At 47.7% G+C, this 11,172-nt stretch overlaps 1 protein-coding gene across 1 annotated transcript in view; it reads left to right on the top strand.

Moving 5' to 3' along the window:
* Positions 1-7,878: 7,878 nt before the first annotated feature.
* The window catches only part of LOC101585377 (E3 ubiquitin-protein ligase TRIM38-like), an 11,797-nt gene continuing 8,503 nt past the window's right edge, over positions 7,879-11,172 (top strand). The window contains exons 1-2 of the mRNA XM_004640130.2: positions 7,879-7,915; positions 9,412-9,946. Of these exons, the coding sequence (XP_004640187.1) occupies positions 9,545-9,946 (402 nt within the window). The 5' untranslated portion in view covers positions 7,879-7,915; positions 9,412-9,544. The remainder of the gene's footprint in view (positions 7,916-9,411; positions 9,947-11,172) is intronic.

Raw genomic sequence — 11,172 nt, 5'->3', positions numbered from 1 at the left:
GTACTAAGCAGATCAGACTCACTGTAGATACAGTCCCCAGTGTTCTCCAACAAAATGTAAGAACTCAAGAAAGGGAAGAACCATTGTATAGGAACACTTCCTGGAGTGCAGGCTTTCTCTTAGGTGTTTAATGATCAATCAAATTCAATAGATATTCTATACATAATTTTGCTTCAGCAAAATCTTCAAAATGATTTGGCAAAGTGAGGTGATCTCCATGAAGAATGTATGAAGCAGAAAACACCTGTGACAACACAGATAATTGAGTGGCAGGTAAGAATCTGAAATTATGAGTCTCCAACTATTTTCCAATCTAAAGCATAGGCACACAGAGTAACTAGAGTGAAGCACAAACCTGAACTTAAAAAGCTGTTTTTGTACTTCTTTATGTCCATGAGATTCCACCATTAAACTTTTAACCTCCTAACTCATATTAACTAGGATTCCTGATACTTATTCAGGAGAAGTAGCATTGTGGTGTCTATTTGCCTGAAAACAGCTTTGTTGGATTTGGCCTGTCACCCGTATGCTCTGGTGCAGAGACCTTGAACTAATCCCCTTATTACATTCACCAAGGGTAAGGTCTGGATTTCCACTTCACAGGTATACCAATTTCCTTTTAGTGTACTGAGGGGCAGCTTTCCCAGGGTAGCCCATGAGGGAGCCACTGTGAGGCTCAGGAGCACAGCAGCCACTAGGACAGCATGCGCTGTGGCACCAGGAGGCTGAGGGCTTCCAGACTCCACAGCATCAGAGACGCATTGCTGTATGGAACCACTTCTGGAATCCTTTAGCTGGCAGCCCAGGTCTGCAGGCTGCTGAGCCATTGGCCTCTTCTAGGGTCCTTTGTGCCTGCTGCCTCTGCTGTGTGTGAAGGGCGAATCAGAGTTTCGAGGGAACAGTGTGGGATTAGCCATTGCTGGAACCCTGCACAGGTGTGACATTGAGTGTAACTAACACTTGGGGAAGCCTTTCCATACAAAAGTCTCACAGGCACCAGTCTCAGGCAAAGCTGCCAGCTCTTTCTAACTTTGTTGGATCCCATCACAACATCAGAGTCATTGAAGTGCTGCAGATTTTACTGTGAACTCCTGAAAATTGCAGTACTTGTCCACTCAAATGAAAGTTAAGTCTCAGGAGATGCATCATTTATTTCTGGCATCTTATAAATAAGACGAATAAAGCAACGCCAACAGGTGTGTTCACACTTCTGAGTAAGCAGTGACACATCCCTGCCTCGCTGTCATCTCACACTGTCTAGAAGCAGCGCGGCTCCTACCAGCCTGAGTGCTAGGAAAGAGGAAAGGAGTCCAAATCAATCTCTTCAGGGCCTGGGAGCCAGCAGGCAACTCAGGACATGACTCCAGCTTGAGTGACTTCTGGGAGCGTGATGGCACAGCAACAGAACATGCTTTATTTGCTGTGTGTGGCAAAATAGGCATGATACATGCTTGGTCACTTTACTATTTTAAGTGTGCAGTTCAGGGACTAAATCCCTTTCCCATTGTTGTAGACCCATCACGCTACTCCTCTCCACAATTTCTTTCTGCAAAATGTAATTCTGTGCCCGTTAAACCTGAAGTCTCATTCTCCTCTCCTCTTAACCACCTGGTAGCTACTATTTTCTGACCCTACAAATGAAACTATTTAGGTGCTTCACAGACTTCAAATCTACACTGTTGGTCCCTTTGTTTCAGGCTCATTTGCCTCAGCAGATGGGTCTCTGGGTTGATCCCTGAAGGATGGGGAAGGTTTCCATTCTTTTTGAGGTCAGAGAGGCTGCACTCTATCTGTAGATCACATGCTGTTCATCCATTCAGTCAGCAGGGACTCCCCATTTGTTTACACTTACGTCCTTACTTTCCTCATTCTAGAAGGAGATAGCTATTTGGAAATGAAAGGTGGAGTTGGGCTTTGAGAACCCTAGCACTTTTCTCCATGAAGAGAAGTAGTGGATCTGGAGACTGGACAGGGAAAAAGAGCAGATGCTGAGGAGACTGCAGGAAAATGAGGCCGACCTGCAGGAGAAGAGCAATCAGCTCAAGTGTCACATCTTTGTCTCTCTTTCTTTCTTTCTTTCTTTCTTTCCTTCTTTCTTTCTTTCTTTCTTTCTTTCTTTTTTTTTTATTTCTTAGGGAAGGGTCTACAGGTTTTTCAGAGTCTCACTACTAGATCAGACTCATAATGATCTGCCTGTTTACAGCCTCCCAAGAGCTGGGATTACAGGTGCCTAGTTTCAGTGCACCCCGGAGGCAAGGCCAGCACGGCAGGCCTGGGGATCGAACCTGTGGCCTCTGAACCTGCTTGCAAAGGCTTAATCCTCTGAGCTATTTGGCTGGCCCTATGGGTCACATGTTAGAGCTGGAGGCAAAGTGTCAGAGTTCAGCCTAGAAACTGATACAGGTGAGGTTGTGTCCTTGGACAAGGACAGGAGGACTCTAAGGACCATGGGGAGGTGGCAGCAGGAGAATGGCGCAGCCTGCTTCTTTCCCATGTGGGCATCTGTGCCGAGATTTAGGTAGTACCTCCCCAAGTCTATCCCTGAGCACCATCAGGGTGGCCCCTCTGGTCTATTGGGTCCCTTATATGAATTAGAAAAAAAACACTTCTCCACAAAATGTGGCTCCAATCTCAGTTATTTGGGAGGCACAGGCTGGAGCAGCATAAATAGGAAGCTGAGTTCAGGAGTCTGAAATTAAAGGTTAAAATGTTCCCAGGATGCTGGAAAGTAGTAGAGCACACTCCTAGTATGACCAAAGTCCTGAGCTGAAACCACAGCACAAACGAAAAATGGATTGGCTGGGCAGATGAACATAGAGTGGCCAAATAGACCCATGCAAAGCTTTGGTCATTACTTCCCCATGAATCAGTTGCAGGTCCTGACTTTGGGTGAGTGCCAGTCTGGGTAAAATATTCATCCAGGTATGCCAGGGACAGGGGCACAGCCAAAGGAGTAGCAATCTTTTCCTTGATTTCCTGGGGAAGCCTTTGCAACTAGAGCTATTCTAGGGTTGCTTTTTTTTTTTTAGGGGGGGGCGGGGTTGTTCTTGGCTTTTTTTTTTTTATACTTCAGTAAGGGTCTATAGGGCCTACAGGATCTCATTAGATAGATTGGACATATAGTGATCTGCCTGTATTCAGTTTCCCAAGAGTTGGAATTACAGGAGTGTACCACCATGCCCAGTCTCAATTGCCCTCTCAGCCTGCCTTGGGGGCACGGCACGCCGGATTGAACACTGGCTGCTATGTCTGCCTAAACAGGTACTTCAATCCACTGAGCTATTTGGTCAGCCCTATTCTAGGACTAAGGATGCAGCTCATGAGGATAAAAAACAAAGCAGCTTTTAATTTTGACTTGTTAGTGGCACACCTCCTCAGCCACCCTGTGATAACTGAGGCCACCAGAATGGTGGTCCAGTCTCAGGAGCTGCATGTCCATTCCCTGTTAATTTCCTTGGTGGTAAGTGATCTCTGACACAGCCTCACTCCACAGGACATCAGGTCCCTGGAGTCCAGTCTTGCCAAAGGGATGCTGAGCAAAGTCCAGCCCATGTTGCAGCAACCACAAGCAGATGCCACTTCAGCCACTGTTCTTCTTTCACAGGGTTCCCAAGGGTGACAACAGCCCACTGATGCATGGGCAGAGGCCAGGTGGGTTCCTTGCTCCCGACAATACACTGTCTCAGGCTGGGCCCCTCTTTCCTTCTTGGGGAGCTGTGTTCACAGGCAGCATCTCCATGCCACAGCCCATGGAGTCCTGATGCCAACACATTCCTCTTTTGTTCCTTACAGGATGTGGAAGGCACCTTGAGCAGATGAGTCCTGTGTGGGTGGTAGAAGGGAGACTCCTGCTGGGCAGAGATGGATGGAGAGGAGCCTAGAGAAGGCTCTGATTTTGCTTCTTCTAGGGCTTGTGTTGTGATGCTGCAAGCTCCTAAGCCCTTTCCTTGGAGGTTCAAACTGCGTGTGAAGTTGCTGAGCTTTATGTGGATGTGAACAAAATACTGACACTGTGAAGGTGTGCAAACCAGGAGCTACCTCAGTGCTGTGATGGCAGGGTCAAGGTTGTGTGCTTGTCTTCAGCAGAGCTGTCTCCCTCTCCCTGCCCTGTATGCTCACGTGTGGATTACCTGGTTATGTACCCCGTCCTGCTCACCGGCGGCTTCGTCCAGTTCCCGAACAGTGGCCCTGTTACCCCCGGCAGCTCCTGGTACACAGTTTCCCCTGAGAAGTGAGTGCATTCTCTATTTCAGCTTCACTGAGTTGTTCTGAAATGAACTTATCCTCACATGCGAACTGTCAACACAGAGCCTGCCACAGGTCAGAGCCACAGCATGGACTGCGACCTGACTGCAGTGCTTCTCTTCAGAGCAGTGCCCGAAAGGGAGGCGTGCGTGGTGTTCTATGTTAAATTTAGTGACTGAACTCATGCAGTGCTCTGCAACATTACAGCCATGACAGAAATTATTGGTGACGCGTGCCTTAATTTTCTTCTTCCTTTTTTCCTCTAGTACTCACTGCTTCTTACAGTTTCAAGTACTTTTATACACAGTTACCAATTTAAACACTTTTGAAAATTGAAGATTTTATTATTGTTTATATGCCTATAGAATTGGGCCTAAACTGGGGTGGCCAGATAGCTCAGCAGACTAAAGCTCCCACTTAGGCAGAGTGCAGCAACTGGGGTTCGAGCCCCGGCGTGCCGTGCGGGCCCTGACCCCACAGCATGCTGAGACAGGGAGTGAGACTAGGTATGGTGGCACGTGCTTATAATCCCAACGCTTAGCAGGCTGAAAATGGGAGGATCATTAGGAGTCCAACTTGTGTAGTGAGATCCTGTAGACCTTGCAGATACTGTACCAAATACATAATAAATAAATAAAATAAAATGAAAAGAATTGGGCCAAACCTGATATGACTTGGTGGCTTCAGGAATTATCTATTATCATCAACCAAATTTCAAAATTACCTAAAGAGATACCAATATATTACTTAGCAATTACAGTGAGTCAGGAATCCGGGCTCTCTCTAGGTCCCTGGAGGGTGCAGTGCAGGTGTGGCCGGGCTGTTCTCATCCTGCCCCATGCCTGGGGAAGGACACCTCCTGTGCTCACTTAGGTTACTGGCGGGATTCATTCCCATTGGGTCTAGGCTGTAGGCTTCTGCATTCTGGCTGGCAAGACAGAGCGCAAGTTAGAAAACATGATCCCAGGAATTCGTCCTACATTTTTTCCCTGTTCTGCTCCTCAGAAGCAATTCTCAGGCCTTTCCCACAAGTAAAAGGAAGAAGTTTTACAAGAAAGCAAGATCCAGGCTCCAGGCATTGTTTAACTCTCCCTCCCCTGCCTGCCCCAGGGGACTCATCTCAAGTGCACTGATGTGAGGCTATTGCAATTGTTACTGTTCCGGATGTACTTTGGATATGCAGCTTTCTATAGAAATAGTGGTGCTTTTGGTTACAGGATTCTTCAGTAGACCCTCCATAGAGAACATGTAACTTAGAGAACAGGATTTTTTTTTTTTAATTTCAGGAATTGAACTCAGGATCTTGTGCTTGCCAGACAGGTGCTTATTACTTCTCAATGCACCCCTAAGCAGGCTTTGAGGTGAAGCATGGCCACTGTGTCATGGGAGTTTGAAAAGCTATCTTTGATGCTTGCAAGACAAGTATATACAAACTCTTTGCAAAGAATGCCAAAACTTGCTTGAAAAATGTGGTTTGATGTTATGGTCACTCTTTGAATATTTAAGTCAGAATCTTCCCAGATTTTGTCCCTTTTGTTCCTATACTCTTCCTACTTTTGAGAGGTACTTATTGTCTTCATATAATCACTGGGAATTTTGTCCTCAGGATCATTTTGATGCTTTCATATTATCAAATCACTCAGCTTCCTTTTCCAATTTTTTCCCCAGTCCAAGTCATCACTGTATCCTATAGGATGGAAGGAAATAGTTTCCAAGAAAACCAGCAATCATCATACCTTTGCATGCTTTCTAATAATATTGGTAACAATAAGCTGCCTTCCCAACCCAACACACATGTAGATACTGTGTGCGCACACTGCAGAGACACCATTCAGGTCACGGTACACACACTGGACACACAGGTGCTCCTGGAGGGCCCCTTGAACAGCAAGCCTGAAGGAGTAGTCCTGGGCAGGAGTTCAGGGTGGCCTGCCACCAGCTCTTGCCACAGGGAGACTCTTCCTCGGCCAAAGGCTCTTTCAAGAGGCTCTAGTGACCCAGTCCCCACTCAAGGCTTTGGTCCTCTGTACCCCAGTCTCATAGGCCCAGCTCAGCTTTTCTTACGCAATGACACCTTCTTCTGTGGAGAGCTTGTGTAGGCATCACCAGAGGTCTAGCTTTGGGGGTGTAGATGCTCCTCAGCTTCTTTCCCCTTCTAATCTCTACAGCTTCTGCATGCCCAAGTTTCCCTTGCAGCATGAGCAAAGTGTGCGGAAGGACAGATTTCACAACACGGGCTGAGTCCTCTTTTCACCCTCATGGGGGTGTTTTGTTGGTAGTGGTAGTCGTTTTTCTTTTTAGCATTTGCTTTGCTAAGACAAGTTTGGAACACACTATGCCTGAAACCACAGCTGCATGTACAGAACAAAAGGTGGAGTTTGGATGCAAGGAGTCCTTATTAGACCTGGGACTGTGCGGCTCATTCCTGCTTTGGCGTCTGAGCATGAATTTCTCATAAGTCAATCTGTTCTGTGCTATGTGGACTCTGTTCCGACAGGCCCTGCCAGGGTACAGTGAGTTACGAAGGCCCCAAAGGCCCCGTTTAAGGATGGGAGAGAGCACGTTTTCATACCGTGGCCTGAGGTGGGGACTGACAGGCTGTGGCCCCCTTAAATCTGTTTACCATCTGCTTCCTCTTGAACCAGCACTCAGGTTAGCATCAGATCAGTGAGGTCAAGGGGGTCAAGGGTGCAGAGTTGGCTCAGCAAGGCAGGCAGATCCAGCTTCATTTCCTCCCTCCATATTCTCAGAGATCCCTTTACCCACTCCTTGAACTTCTCTGCAGGTATTAATTGCTCACACAGCATTTCTTTTGCACTTGTGATAAATACCTCCTACTTTTTTTTTTTTTTTTTTTCTTTTTTGGCAGAACCTCCTACCTTTGTGATTGCAGATGCTGCACGATCCTAAGGCAAAATGAACCCATAATTTTTAACACAAAAAAGTCCATGTTGATGGGGGACAATCTTCTGATGTGATGTGGCACTGGAGAAGCTGTGCTGAGTCACTCAGAAGTTGACCCATAACCCTATAGTCTTTTCTCAAAGGTGTGTAGAACAGATTCATGGGGCTCAGCACCACTAGGCCCTGGGCCAAATGTGCTCACTGCCGGGCCATTAGTGACTCCAGTTTGCTGTCCTGGAAGTCTTGGGAAACTGAAAAGCACCTGAGTCCTTCAGAGAGGCAGTGAGGAAGAAAAGGGGACTTGGAGCACAGAGAGGAGCAGCAGGCTGGCTCTGAGGAGGTTGTGAGGCCAAGGCGCCTGCTGTGCTCCCTCCCCCAGTAGGAGCAGTGAGAAAACCATAAGTCATCTAGAAAGAGCTAAAAACATCACAGGTCAGAAGATCTTCAGACTCTCGGAGGGCTGAGGAGAGAAGAGAAAGATCTCTCATTCAAGCTGTGAGCTGGACCTGGGCAGGCCTCCGGCTCCTCCGTGGCCTGTGCTCTGTCATGGGGAGTTTATTAAATTATTACTGTGTCCCTTGTTGTTTATTACTTTTACGAAGCCTGTTTCCCCTCTCTGTGTTCTTTCCTCCCTCTCAGGACAAGCTGCGTACAGAAGCAGGCTTTAGAAAAACGCGCCAAATCCATGGCTCCACCTCCCGCAGTAGTTTCACTTTTGAATAGCCTGGGCTCCAGGAAGTGGCCGCTCTGGGAGACTCAGCAGCAGGTAGGGGCTGTCTTCCTGTCGGGCCCAGGGGCTATCCTCAGGGGAAAAGTCGGAGTGGTGGTGGGTGTTTGAGAGCTCAGTGGAGGTGCACAGAGTTTCCTGACAGCAGAGGACCTATTGTTTACCCCAGAAATGTCGGGAGAATCTACTCAGAGGAAAATTCACCAGCTGAGCCCCCTGCTTTCTGCGCTCCTCCCAATCTCCCCAGGGATAGGTGAGGTTTAAGGGTGGACCATATGGGCTCACAGAAACAGCTACTGCAAGAGACACTAGGACAGCTGTGGCTCCTGGTGCTACCTCCGCTGTGCCTTGTTGTCAGGTTCTCATTGGTGGCCACAGAGCCTCCAGCACATGTACCACAGAGGTCCCATACGCGTTCTCTTTCCCACTCCCAGGGCCCAGAGCTCTGCCCCCGACCCCCTGCACTGCCACAACCCGCAATTTTCCTTGAGGAAAGTCCTTTCCTGGAGAAGAGACAATGAGCTTCGTATTTCTCCAGAGCTCTGTTCCCAGGAATAAGGGGCGCCACAAGCTACCCCTCCTCCACCAACGTCTGTAGTTCGCAGTCAGTTCATTCAGTAGTCATAGAAAGCACACACTTTTTCTTCCAACTGCCTTGATTCCTTTTATTCAAGCTTAGTTGTGTCTGCATCAAAACTTTATGCTCCAGATTTTTGTGACATGTGAGGTGGGATAGGGATTCAGGTAGAATCCAGTTTGATTTCCTAAATAAAATCCTCCATAAACCAACCTAAGTGACCCAGTGTTTGTTTGTTAGTACAAGGGCTATGGAGATAATTCTGATGCTAACTTGCTAAATATTCTTGATTCTTATTAGAATGGGAAGCAATTTCACATTCCCCCCACTGAGTTGTGGTTTTTGCTATAAGCTCTCCAAGGAAGCCTGCCATCATTTTCCATCTTTCTCAGCCTGTTGCTCCTCAGAATTTTCCACTGTGATAAAATACTTGAGGTCCTCACTGGTGTGTGTGTGTGTGTGTGTGATGCTGGAGTTGGATCTCAGTGCATTTCACACGGTATCAGGCAAATACTGTATTACTGAGTTACATCTGCATCTACTTTATTATCATTTTGCTTTTATTTTGAGGGTTTCACTAAATTGCCTACACTGGCTTTGACCTCGTGATCCTCATTCCTCCTGTATTACCTCCCAAGTAGCTAGAAGTACAGCTACTCATCACTACATCAGGCTGAGATCTTCTTCTGCTCCCCCCCCCTTTGGTATCCAGGATCGAACTCAAGACCAGGCAGGCACTTATGTGGTTAGGTTATCTCCCCAGGCCCAGGCTGGGATCTTCTATAGCCAATAGTCATGTATGACTGTTCAGTAACTGAAATATGTGTAGCAAGACTGAGAAACTGGAATTTAAGTTTTATTAAATTACACGGCCACACGTGGCTGTGCCAATAATATTAAACAACTGAAGTTTGTCCTTATTCTAAACTCCAATCTGTTTCTTTCTTCTAGAGAAAAGTCTGCAACTGGTGGAGTCAATCCCAGCCAGCTCCTTGTACACAGGCTCAGGACAGGTGATTTGCACCCCGGTGGGAATTCTGATTACTCTTCTACACCTCTCAATCCAACATTGGTGCTACTTGGGGAAAACTATGGCCTCAACTATCATCACCAAGATTCAAGAGATTGCCACCTGCTCCATCTGCCAGAACCTGATGATGAGCCCAGTGAGTATCACGTGTGGACACAGCTTCTGCCAGGTGTGCTTGGAGCAGCACTTGTACAGGGTGCAGCTCAGTCAGGGGCACACGTTCCTCTGTCCTCTGTGTCAAGTTCCATTCAGTAAAAATAGCTTACGGGTCAACAAGCATCTGGAAAGCATTATTGAAGTGTTTGAAGACATGGACACCGAGCTGCTGTGCGAGGCCCACGAAGAGCGGCTCCAGCTCTTCTGCGAAGACGATGGCCAGCTCATCTGCTGGCGCTGTGAGCGGGCACCACCGCACCAGGGACACGCCACAGAGCTGGTGGAGGATGTGTGCCAGGTCTACAAGGTGAGTGTGTACACAGGTCTCACTGAAACCTACCCTATGCTCTTCCCTAGCCTGAGAGGACAGATCCCAAAGACTGGGATGATGACTTGAAGTACAGGGGATTTTGCTAGTTGAAAAATAGCTTGTGATGGATTTTGGGGAGTCCAGTCCTGTCTATCGTGACATTCTGAAGAGTGCTCAGACTCCTGTCCCCATGTGGACTCTTTCCTGCTCTGGGACATGTTCAGCCAAATACCTGCCTGGGCTCTGCTTCATACTGGGTGTGCTGGGAGAAACCACAGTATGAAGGACTCTGCAGAAGGATCTGGAAACATAACAAAGGGGAAGAGGGCTCACTCCCTGTGGGGACTTTGTATGTTCCCATAGAGAAGTAGACCAGTAAAGATGGGGGCTGAGGCAGGGGTGGGAAGGGAAGGAGTGGTGTACTCAGAGGTGGCTCCTTAGGATGAGTAAACTTAATCAGTGCAGGGTTTAGGCAGAGGAAACTGCGCATGGCACAAAAGCATAACTGGGGTGATCCTGCCTCACCTTAACCAGCCCCTGGGTTGTGCGCACAGGACAAGCAGGAGGGGAGAGCGAAAGAGGGCAGGGCCCAGAACCTGTGTGTCGCCTCCCAGCTCCAGTCATAGAACAGGGTTACATGCCATTAGAGGTTTTCACTTGCAGAGTCAATTGGCAGAAGCAGAAAAAAGATCACCAAGGAACTCCTAAAATAAAAGGAATATCAATGCTAGAATTCTAATTATCCCATGAAGAAAGATGATGAGAGGGTAGTTTTAAGCAAGGTTGCAGAAAAAAGTGTAGGAAATGATGGGTGTGGGAGTGACTGGAGGGAGAGGTGTGGGCAGCTCCTATGTGACCCTAGAGAGTTGGTACGGGACAAGCCTACGTGGTGGTGAGGAGGGAGCCAGCGTCGCCCTGCAGCGCCCGCCCTCAGCCCTGCTGGACCTGAGGACCGTGTGCTCAGTGCGGGCTTCTGGCTCATCTTATGTGACACAGAGCCAGACTCCTGTGAAGACTCCGTAGAAGTTCAATCCTCTCCTGGGGGTGCTAGAGCACTCATGAAAGTACTTACCAAGTTTCCAGAAGGACGGGAGGGAGTTGTTTGTGTTTTCACTTTTGGAGATGATGGACAGTTTGCATCTGCTTGAAATCACTTTCCAGAAAAATATATAAAGCCAGTTGTAACAATAACTTATAACCTCAGCATGGACACTAAGTCTTTT

The sequence above is a fragment of the Octodon degus genome, unplaced genomic scaffold, assembly GCF_000260255.1.
Source record: "Octodon degus isolate 3935 unplaced genomic scaffold, OctDeg1.0 scaffold00119, whole genome shotgun sequence".
NCBI lineage: Eukaryota > Metazoa > Chordata > Mammalia > Rodentia > Octodontidae > Octodon > Octodon degus.
The sequence above is the reverse complement of the archived record's forward strand: the minus strand, read 5'-3'. Positions and strand labels throughout refer to the sequence as shown.